The sequence below is a fragment of the Lactuca sativa genome, chromosome 1, assembly GCF_002870075.4.
Source record: "Lactuca sativa cultivar Salinas chromosome 1, Lsat_Salinas_v11, whole genome shotgun sequence".
In the NCBI taxonomy this organism is placed as follows: domain Eukaryota; kingdom Viridiplantae; phylum Streptophyta; class Magnoliopsida; order Asterales; family Asteraceae; genus Lactuca; species Lactuca sativa.
In genome coordinates, this window is record NC_056623.2 from 49,497,794 (window position 1) to 49,509,522 (window position 11,729).

At 33.4% G+C, this 11,729-nt stretch overlaps 2 protein-coding genes across 2 annotated transcripts; both read left to right on the plus strand.

Annotated features, from left to right (window-relative positions):
* The first annotated feature begins 3,121 nt into the window (after nt 1–3,121).
* Nucleotides 3,122–4,830, plus strand: LOC111909219 (probable protein phosphatase 2C 47). Its single transcript, XM_023905008.3, has 2 exons — nt 3,122–3,312; nt 3,717–4,830. Exons 1-2 carry the CDS (start codon nt 3,247–3,249, stop codon nt 4,659–4,661), a joined length of 1,011 nt encoding a protein of 336 aa, XP_023760776.1. The 5' UTR covers nt 3,122–3,246; the 3' UTR covers nt 4,662–4,830.
* Nucleotides 4,831–5,707: 877 nt separating this feature from the next.
* On the plus strand, nt 5,708–8,354 carry LOC111909218 (dihydrolipoyl dehydrogenase, mitochondrial). Its single transcript, XM_023905007.3, has 2 exons — nt 5,708–6,090; nt 6,877–8,354. Exons 1-2 carry the CDS (start codon nt 5,815–5,817, stop codon nt 8,125–8,127), a joined length of 1,527 nt encoding a protein of 508 aa, XP_023760775.1. The 5' UTR covers nt 5,708–5,814; the 3' UTR covers nt 8,128–8,354.
* Nucleotides 8,355–11,729: the final 3,375 nt, after the last annotated feature.

Here is an 11,729-nt window from a genome sequence, read left to right on the forward strand (position 1 = left end):
ATAGTTTGTTGGTTGTTTCAGGTACTTCAGGATCTAAGGGCAAGGGCTCGACATGATGGCGCGAGGTGCACTCTCCGACATTTTAGTTTGGACACTCTGTTGTTTTGAATAATTTATCCGATGTCATGGATTTTTGAAAACAAATGTGATTGGAATGCTATATTTTATGAACATGATTTCGTTACTAAAAATGAAAAATTTTATTGGAAATTTGGGCTGTTACACACATACACACTTTCGATTCAGCTTCCAAGTCAAACCCATGACGAAATCAACACACACTTACAAAATCAATAATAGTTTGAGTGTGTGTATTTGTTTATGTGTTGAAGAAGGAGGATATTATCTCAAAACATTCTTGATTTCATATTCAACACACACGTTTACCAATTTATATATTATTTCTGGTGTTGAGGCTCACAAATAATTGTATGTTCAACCCCGAAACACACATCATTGATGAACGATGTGATGAGGAAGGATAACCAACCATCGACGCTTCCTAGAAACCCACTTCATCTTCTCCGATCGCTTCATCTTCAACCGCCCAATTCATCTTCTCCGGCCTTGGTTAAATATTCTTTCATATTTTCGGCTCACATCATCTCATCTTTTTGGGTTTTTGATTTCAGGGGTAAGATCAGCAACCAAAAAACCCCTTTAATTACAGGAATGAAGATCAAATCAGGGAAGCCACAAGTTTTACCTTCCTAATTCGTCGGTGGAGGCAAGGTCAGTGATTGAGGCTTGGTCTTGCCGGAGAAATCATACCAAGTTTTTCCAATATATGGTTCCAATTTATTCAATTTTTTTTTTTTGGGGGGGGGGGGGGTGTTTGATTAACAGGGGAAGAAGATGATAGTCGGGAAATGGGGTTTAAAGGTTAGCATGAGAGAGAGAGAGAGAGAGAGAGAGAGAGAGAGAGAGAGAGAGCCTGCTGCTCTGAATCCTTTAAAATGATTTCTTCTTGTGTACATAAATCATCTGATTTACTCATAGAGCTTTCACAATCTGATGTCTTGCTAGGAATCATCTTTATGCCCAAATATTCAATCGGTTCATATGTTTTCCCAAAAGAATCAACATTACAACTTTCAATTAAAGGCAATTGATTCATAGATACACCTTCGGTGCATCTACTTTTATATCCTTCTTTTAACTTCACCTTTACACCTTCTAAACAATTTTCATGGGACTAAGATTTAACCTGCAAACCATCACAAGGGTCCTCCTACTCATCCATTACAATATTTAAGTCGATTTGTATTCCCGATAGCGGGACATAAACACTACCAGATTTATGAGTGTGTTTGTGTGTTTTGTTCTTGAATTTTAACAAACCTAGAGAGAGGGAGAGAGAGAGAGAGAGAGAGAGAGAGAGAGAGACCTCTTATTTTTTAATTGTTTAAATAAATAAATATGTATTAGATTTAATGAAAATGAAAGTAAAATAGAAAATAAATACCCCAATGATATCAAAGTCATTTCAGTTTACTGAGGAACCAAATCCGCAACGAAACTAGCTCAAAAGGACCATAAAGTCAAAAAAGTCGAGGTTTGAACTAAGCTTCAGAAAAAATGCATACCACATGGACTATTTTTGTAGTTTTGTCAAAAAAAAAAAAGATGAGAAGATATAAGGTTAAATAGGGGGGAGAGAGAGAGAGAGAGACCTCTTATTTTTTAATTGTTTAAATAAATATGTATTAGATTAAAAAAATGAAAGTAAAATAGAAAACAAATACCCTAAAGATATTAAAGTCATTTCAGTTTACTGAGGAATCAAATTCGTAACGAAATTAGCTCAAAAGGACCACAAAATCAAAAAAATCAAGGTTTGTACTAAACCTCAGAAAAAATACATACCATTATTTTTAGAGTTTTATGAAAAAAAAAAGATGAGAAGATATAAGGTTAAATGGGAGAAAGTGGGGTGATGGGCCCAACTGCTTTTTAATTTTAATATATAATTATTAAAAGATATTAAAAACAATTAAATAAAGATAAAAGATAATGAAAATAGTATAAATGGGTAAATGACCCAACACATAAGAAATTGAAATCGGGAACCATCAATGTAAGATAAAAAAAGTTAAGGAGGAAAATCAAGAATTTGAGAAAACTCATGGACCTAAAGAAACTGTAAATGCCAAAGAGACAGGTAAATGTAATTAAATTAACTTGGTTCATCCTATAATTCTGTTTGTACTTGAACTTAAAAATGATTAAATTATAAATTTAATGAAATTAAAAGTAACTTCAGCTTGAGTTAAGGGTTAAACTATAGTTAAGAATTCAATTTGTTTGGAACTCAATGATCGAATGCATCATAAAAAGAAAAATTTAGATCTAAGTAGCACACAAATTTAAATTACTTTTTATCCATGTATATAAAAAAAAACCCGGTTATACTTAAAATCTTAAATACCTAGTAGCAACTAGCAAACTTGACAACGTATATATTTTATATCCAAAAAACTAGAGATTCTATATTTATTAACTTGACAACTTATAATTAATTCATTAATTGATCAACAATTCTTAAACTATGTTTGAATATTCTCAATATATTATTTCCTTGATATCTAAAAATCGCAAAGTTTACGGTATAATAAGATTTACTTACTTAGTTAAATACCACGTGTTTATTTTAATAAATTAAAACTGAAAAAATTAGACATTAAAAATAATGTTACAGATACTTTTACGATTTTATTAATCGATAAATGTGGATTCTAACTAAAATCTTACGAAAATATATATATGGTATAGAAGTTAATATAATATTGCGCGTATTTTAAAAAATAAAATCGTATTTCCCTCCATAGAATATACTATTTTTATGATATTTCCATTTTACAATTAACTAAAAATGACATTAAGAGTCCTAATCAGATGAGAAATACGAAATTAGCGCGTTTATTTCAGTTGATCTACTTTACAGTTTACACGCAGCCGTTTACTATATATATATATATATATATATATATATATATATATATATATATATATATATATATATATATATATATATATATATATATATATATATATATATATATATATATATATATATATATATATATATATATATATATATATATTCACATACAACTATACATCGCCAAATCAATCAAAGACTCAAAGTTCAAAGTTCAAAGTTCAAACCCTAATTTCATTAAATTCCTTTTAAACTTATACAGCAGCTCCTACAATTTCATCAAACAAATCCCAATCGTTTTTTACATGAACATGTCTAAGCAAACTTATACGAATTCCGCCTCTATTAATATCGTCTCCGTTTCTGATTCGGTAAATTCTTCTTTCCTTCAGCCTACGATTTCTTGCTTTCTTTCGATCATTGATTATTTCGTATTAATTTGGGTTTGCCACGCTATTCCCGCTGTAACTCCGTATTTGTTCTTAATGCAATTAGGGTTTACTTGAATTGTTGTTCTTGAATGTAATTAAAACATATTACGAGTTTTATGCTATGAAGATTTGAAGTTTTATGTTAAGCGTGGAAAACAGACCTTAATTCTTAAAATTCTAATAGGGTTTGTTTAGTTCGAATCTTGAATTGACTCTACTCCAATTTCAATATCAATTCCGAGTTTCCGACTTATTCAATTTGAGATTGGTTAAGCCTGAGCTTCCACTCTAGGGTTCAAAGATAATACATATAAACTAATGTTTATATATTTGCTTTGTTACAGGATGTAAATTTAACGAACATCAGATCAGGAAGCCACACGGACATCGGGCCCCGCAAATTTAACGAAGACGAACACATCCGGATCGATGACCTGTCAAGCCACCTAGGCGATCTTTACAAATGGTCATTCCCAAGTTCCTTTTACGCTATTTTCGATGGCCATGGCGGCTCTGAAGCATCATCATATGTCAAGAACCACGTCATGAAACTACTCTTTGAAGATTCCGATTTCCCACAATCCTCAGACATAAACAAAACATTCTTAAAAGATCTAGAAGATTCCCATTCCAAAGCGTTCTTACTTGCTGACAACGCAATAGCCAACGAATGTAGCATCAGCGATGACTGTGGGACAACTGCGCTAACCGTTTTAGTCCTCGGTCAACATCTGGTAATCGCTAATGCCGGAGATTGTCGTGCGGTTTTATGTCGGAATGGAATCGCGATTCCGATGTCTCAAGACCATAGACCATCTTGTCTACAAGAGAGGAAGAGAGTGGAGGAGTTAGGTGGGTGCTTTGAAGGCGGGTTCTTAGATGGTGACCTGGCGGTTACACGGGCCCTTGGAGACTGGTATTTGAAGTTACCAATCGGGTCAAATTCTCCCCTGATTGCAAACCCGGAAGTGAGTGTAATGGTGTTGAGTGAAGAAGAAGATGAGTTTATGATAATTGGATGTGATGGGATTTGGGATGTGATGTCAAATCAAGCAGCTGTGAGTCTTGTGAGGCGAGAATTAAGGAGACATAATGACCCGAAAAGGTGTGCTATGGAGCTTGTGAAAGAAGGTTTAAGGCTTCATGCTGCTGATAATCTTACTGCTATTGTTGTTTGTTTCAAGAAACGGGTCGAATCACCCGTGGGCTCCACCCGCCCGAAATCCCGACGCATCGCCATGAGTGAAGAAGCAAGAAATACACTCAGAAGAAGTCTACTTGAGTTTTGACACATAGGATGTGATCATGTGAATACTACATACATCATTTTGTTAAAGTCTGTTTGTGGGGCTACTTCAGGTGAGTTAGAAAAAGTGGCCTGAAATTTTGGTTGTAGAATCTGATTGAATTAATGAATTATGAAAAGTTTTGATTAATGATATTACGAGGTTTTTGGTCTTTTTTATTTTAAAAGTTTAATGCTTTTTATTTTGTCATATTTGGTGTTGATTGAATTTATATATGAAAAGGAGTGTTGTTTTGAATCCATGGGTATAAGATGAGATGATATATGTATGGGTTTAAATGGATTGGTGTTGATAAGTTTGGTGTGAACCAAAGCATACACCTTATCCCCAACCAACCCTTACCCTTTGTGTTGTTTATGAACAGAGTGAAACGCATGGAATAGAAATTAAAAAAAAAAAAAAAAACGTCATTATTTATTTATGTTCTCAAATTGCATGGAAAGCTTGTAAAACGAAGAAATATCATATGATTTTGTTGAGAATATATTATATTATATTATTTGCTGTAACGACTTTTTTTTGCAAATTGAAAGCTCAATTTAGGTCTGCAAAATTATAATTGCTTGCGTTCCACACTATAAACTATAAAGGTTAAGAAGCCAAGTTTGACTGCCCGAATATATTAAAAATCTAGACCCTTCTTCGTATAGAAGTCAACGTTCACCCGCAAAAATTGCATCTTAACCCACCCGATGATTGTATTGAAAATAAATTCCAAATAATGGCAAACCTAAAACAATAAACATGTTTGATACTATTATTACTACATAAATAAAATGTAACAATAGTCAATAGTTATATATAATGTTTTTCAAATTTTATAAAATGAAAAAAGAAATTTGCAAGTATATACATATCAAAATCTTAAACAAATTTAATTGTAGGTATTTAATTAATTTATTATTATTATTTATTATACATAGTCATAAAGTTATTTGACACGAAACAGCTGAATGAACGGACCGGATCAAAAAGGAACTTTCTTACCCTGGACCGCCGTCCACCTTATTCCATCTCCCACCAAGAACCAGAAAATATAATATACAAAGGAGAAAGGGGTGGCTGCTCATAACTCAAGCTGTTATTCAAATCACTCTATTCGTTAATCAAATTCACCTTCCAATTGTATTCCAAAATGGCGATGGCGAATTTGGCCAGACGAAAGGCGATCAATCTGTTCAACAACACCGTCTCTTCAGATGCCGCAAGGTATTCCTTCGCTCTTTCATCTACTTTCACAAGAGGATTCGCATCAGGATCCGATGAGAACGACGTTGTTGTCATCGGAGGAGGTCCCGGCGGATACGTTGCCGCGATTAAGGCTGCTCAGTTAGGGCTCAAAACTACCTGTATTGAGAAGCGTGGTGCTCTTGGTGGTACTTGCCTCAATGTCGGCTGTATTCCTTCTAAGGTACAACTTTTATTCTTTTCATCGGTAGGGTTTTAATTTTTAATCTATTACTACTATTAGTTTGATGTGTTTGTGTTTAAGTTCCTATGCAATGATTGGATCTAGTTTTCGTGTCTATGTGTGTCTGATGTCTCTTTATTATGTCTAGGTTTTTCGAAATTTTAGGTTTTTTATGTGTCTTAAATAGTATGCCAGTGCCTTCTTATTATGCGTACACTGTTTATTGCATTCAAAACACAATTCTTTGAAACCCTACTGCATCAGGAGGAGTAGAAGTTTTCCTTTTGATTCAGATTTGAAGTGAAACCGTGTAATCAAAAGTTTTTGTGTATGTCCGTCTGACAATTTTCTGTATCTACGTTTGTGTGTTTCCTTGAAAACTAGAGATTTGGTCATCAAAGGGGTCTAAATTCTAAAACTTTTGGAAGTTGTGTTTTTACATTAGTTAATGCATCAAGTGAGCAGTTCTTTGCCTATCAAATCTCCCCTTCCCTTTTTATGATTTTTGTATCTGTATGTGACCTTTTACTAGGTGAAACTGAAACTTTTTCTTACAGGGATTGAAGGTTAGTTAGTTTGAGTTGGTAATTTCACCAATTAAGCAAATTGCTAATTGTCGATTAAGCCATTAGTATTTGGAAACTGGTCTATGGATGAATTTGTGATGCTAATAATGAGTTCAAGCTTGGACATCTGGTTCAACATGATTATAAAAAATAAGTTTAAGCATTAGATAAAATCTTGATTTGTTAAATAAGTTTTAACCCCATGTTTTTCTCTCTTTAGGCTCTTCTTCATTCTTCCCACATGTACCATGAAGCCAAAACCAGTTTCGCAAAACACGGTGTCAAATTCGACAACGTGGAAATCGATCTTCCCGCCATGATGGGCCAAAAAGACAAAGCCATTTCCAACTTAACAAAAGGAATCGAAGGCCTTTTCAAGAAAAACAAAGTCACATACGTAAAAGGTTCCGGAAAGTTCCTATCCCCTTCTGAAATCTCAGTCGACACAATCGACGGCGGAAACACAATCGTCAAAGGTAAAAACATCATAATCGCCACCGGTTCCGATGTCAAAGGCCTCCCCGGAATCACAATCGACGAGAAAAGAATCGTCTCATCAACCGGAGCCTTAGCCCTAACCGAAATCCCAAAGAAATTGATCGTAATCGGAGCCGGTTACATCGGATTGGAAATGGGGTCCGTGTGGGGCCGCCTCGGTTCCGAAGTAACCGTGGTGGAATTCGCCCCGGATATCGTCCCTTCAATGGACGGTGAAATCCGTAAACAATTCCAAAGAATCCTCGAAAAACAAAAAATGAAATTCATGTTGAAAACAAAAGTTGTCGCGGTCGATACTTCAACCGATATAGTCAAACTAACCGTGGAACCGTCATCCGGCGGTGAACAAACCGTCCTCGAAGCCGATGTCGTTCTCGTTTCCGCCGGTCGGATTCCATTCACCTCCGGACTCGGCCTCGAAACGATCGGAATCGAAACCGATAAAATCGGACGGATTCCGGTCGACAAACGGTTTACCACAAATGTAAAAGGCGTGTTTGCAATCGGAGATGTGATTCCAGGCCCAATGTTGGCCCACAAAGCGGAAGAGGATGGAGTCGCGTGTGTTGAGTTTATCGCAGGAAAAGAAGGACATGTGGATTACGATAAGGTTCCGGGTGTTTGTTACACGCATCCTGAGGTGGCGTCTGTTGGGAAAACGGAGGAACAGGTTAAGGAGTCTGGGGTGGCGTACAGGGTAGGAAAGTTTCCAATGTTGGCAAACAGTAGGGCGAAGTCGATTGATGATGCGGATGGTTTGGTGAAGATTATAGCTGAAAAGGAAACGGATAAGGTTTTGGGTGTTCATATTATGTGTTCAAATGCAGGTGAGCTTATCCATGAGGCGGCTTTAGCGTTGTCCTATGATGCTTCAAGTGAGGATATTGCACGCACGTGTCATGCACATCCCACATTGAGTGAGGCTGTTAAGGAGGCTGCTATGGCCACGTATGACAAAGCCATTCATATTTAGACAAAATGTGATGTGGGTTGGGTTTTGTTTTGAATACATTTGTAGCTGCTTCGTGTGGAAGTGGTTGAAGATACATTCGACAGTTTTTTTGTTTTTCTTTCTTTCTAATTTCGATTACTGCAGTTGGATATGGTTTAATAATGATGGATTTGTGTATGAGGTATAGATTGTTGTGCTTTTTATGTGTTGACTGCACATTTACATGAATATACCCTTTGGGGAGAGAATGAGATGTGTTTCCGATGGTGGGAATCAAGGCTTTACCATCTATTGTTTATTTGTTTATATCGATACTATATGAATCTACCTTGCATCAAAATCATTTGTTTGCTGAAATATTTTAACTTTTAGTTACTGGTAAAATCTGTTTGGTGATTTTCACTGCATCATTCTCATGGTTCTTTTTTAATTATATGAGTGTCCCGGGAACTTTTTTGTTTAATCTTCGATACTTTTTTTATTGAGAAAAAAAATTATTGGAGTTGATTGCATTGAATTCATTAATGTCCTATTTGGTTTGATAGACATATTTTAAATTTCAAACAGATCTTTTTGGCTTAATAGACCGAAAAAATGGTTTGATTTGCATTAAAAAAATGAATTATTCCGGTATGATATGTCTTTTTCCAGAAAGTTTCAAATTCATGTCTATATAAGCTGAATGAAACTTTTTCATTTGTTTTTTTCTTCATCTGTTTTCTTTCTCTGTGAATTTGTAAAAAAAAAGTTGACATTTTTATGTTTTATTTTGGTTGAATATTTTTATATATTTTTTATTTTTATCAATAATCTTGATTTACATAAAAAAGAAGATACATATTGAATTTTTTTTTATTATTATTATGTAATTTAGTTTTGTATGACAATTTGTATGTTTTATAATTATTTAGCAACTTCATCTATCGTAATATAAAATAGTAAAGTAATATTATCATTTTTTCATCATTCAACACATGCACTCAGATGTACAATTAAACAATATGATTACTTTTCCAATCAGAAAATTTTCTCAAACATCAACTATCGGTGGCAAATGATTTTGCCATGTGTCGGTTTTTTTTAATAAACTTTACTATTATATATATATATATATATATATATATATATATATATATATATATAAATTACCATGATAATTTTTAATTTTTATATGAATTCAATACATAAAGATTAAACTTTATATTTATCATTAGTTATATATTTAATATATAACAAGATATTACAAATATTAAATAATACATTTAATTATAACTTGTAACAAAACTAAACTAAAGATGTATCAGTATAAAAATAAAGGGACTAAAAGCAATAATTAAAACTTCAACTCCATTTTAAAGCAAATTAACAATATTACTCAATATTTGGAGTAACACTATTCATTTGCCCAAAATAAAATAAGAAATGGGGTAGGTTGGAGAGGAAAGGAGGCAAAAAGTGGTGAAAATGATATATGATGGTGGCTTGGAGATGTTCTAAAGGTCATCTTTAAGCATTCACACATCTATCGAAGAAGGATAGAATAATTACTATGGTGCTCGTAATGGCACCAACAAAGCCTAGTTTTTTTGGAAGCAATGCAAAAAAAAAAAATTTGAAAAATTTTGATTTTTTTTCCTACTATCATGATACTATTAAAATTTCCCGTGACACCCTTACTATGAAATCTTGCATTTTTATGATTTTTTAGGGTTTTTTGTTTTCTATAGAACATATATATATATATATATATATATATATATATATATATATATATATATATATATATATATATATATAGAGAGAGAGAGAGAGAGAGAGAGAGAGAGAGAGATAGATAGATAAATAGATAGATAGATAAATAGATAGATAGATAGAGAGAGAAAGAGAGAGAGAGAGCACACGTCCCTTGATATGATGTTGTAGTTTAAGTTGGTTTCATATGTTATGATATCATACTATATTATAAATGAAACATTTTTTCCTTTCACTACATTCATTTGAAACTCCCATGACTTTTCAATTTCTTTCTAATAATAATTATAAGTTGGTTAATAAGGTTAAATAAATATCAAACCTAAAGTGTAATAATATATAAACTAAATTTCGATATTACAATAATATATTTACTTCTACTTATACTGTTATGTTTTGTTAACTTTTAACATATTATACTTAATTTATTACTTTTAATATATTGTTGGATGTAAACCATTATCATTTTAAAGATACAATTTTGGAAAAATTTGTATAAAATATTTAAATTATTAATTTGAATATAACATTGCAGAGTCAACTTAAATATAAATGTTAGTTTAACTTAAACAACCTAAAAAATATTTTGCAAATAGTTAAAAGTGATTAATTGTAGTGTCTTTCTAATAATGATTATAAGTTGGTTAATAAGGTTAAATAAATATCAAACCTAAAGTGTAATCATAAATATACTAAATTTCAATTTTAAAATAATATCTTTACTTCTATTTATAAAGTTTGAACAATTTGAACAAAATACTTAAATTTTTAATTTAAGTATAACATTACAATATCAACTTAAATATAAATTTAGTTCCACTTAAAAAACCAAAGAATATTTTGTAAATAGTTAAAAGTGATAAATTGTAGTGATAAATGGAAAAACTAAATTATAATCTCAATTTAACTAAAATATTTCCTAAATATATTTTTATTGTAACATTCTGTTTATTTAATAAATAAATAGATAAAAATTGATGAACGAATAGTCGCCCTAAAACCAATAATATTTAGCGGAGAGTGGTTTCGGGGAGCCAAATGATATATTTTAGACTTTCGGGGGTTAAAGTGTAATTTCAGGACTTGTTATGTAGAGATTTTTAGAGGACAAGGTATGCTTGGTATCATCTGGACTTGATATGAAAGGATTTTGGATGGCTGGGGGCAAAAAGGGTAAATTATTTACCTTAGTTGAAAAAAAATTGTCAAGCAAGGGGCTGTTTTGTAAAAATTCGGACTTAATTAGCAAATATTTTCAGGGGAAGGGTTTAAATGGTAAATTATGGGCTTTATTTAAAAGGGATGAGGTCGGAGGGACTAATTATGTAAATACGGGAAAGTGGCTCATAACCGAATATATAACCCATCCTATAAACCCTAAACCTATGAAGTCATCGGTCGCCACCCTTATTTCCCCTGTTTGCGGCCGCAAACCTCATGACCCCCACCACCGGATGTTGTTTCCTCACTTGCTGAAGCCGGAGCACCCTATGTCGCTGCCATCGTTGAAGTTGTGAAGCCACCGTGAGTTCTTGTTGTCGGTGACGACGAAAGGCATCGGAAAGGAGCCAATGAAGACCACCAGCGAAGCTTCAAGCGTCCACTGCCACCCTTATTCTCCTGTTTCAGCCGCCGTTTTCCTCTTCTTCCTTCTGCTGCTACTGTGGTGGTCGTTTTCGGGGTGAGATTGCCACCGTTTCCTCACCGTAAACACCCTCCATTTCTGTTTACGGTTGGATATGTTGTGTGTCGCCGCTACCGCTATCATTTTATAACATCGTCGCCGTTTGCGCCACCAGGTGGGTTGATGGGCTTGTTTACGGTTAGAAGTGCATGGTGGTGTTGTGTTCGAATGTTGTGGTGGTACAAGG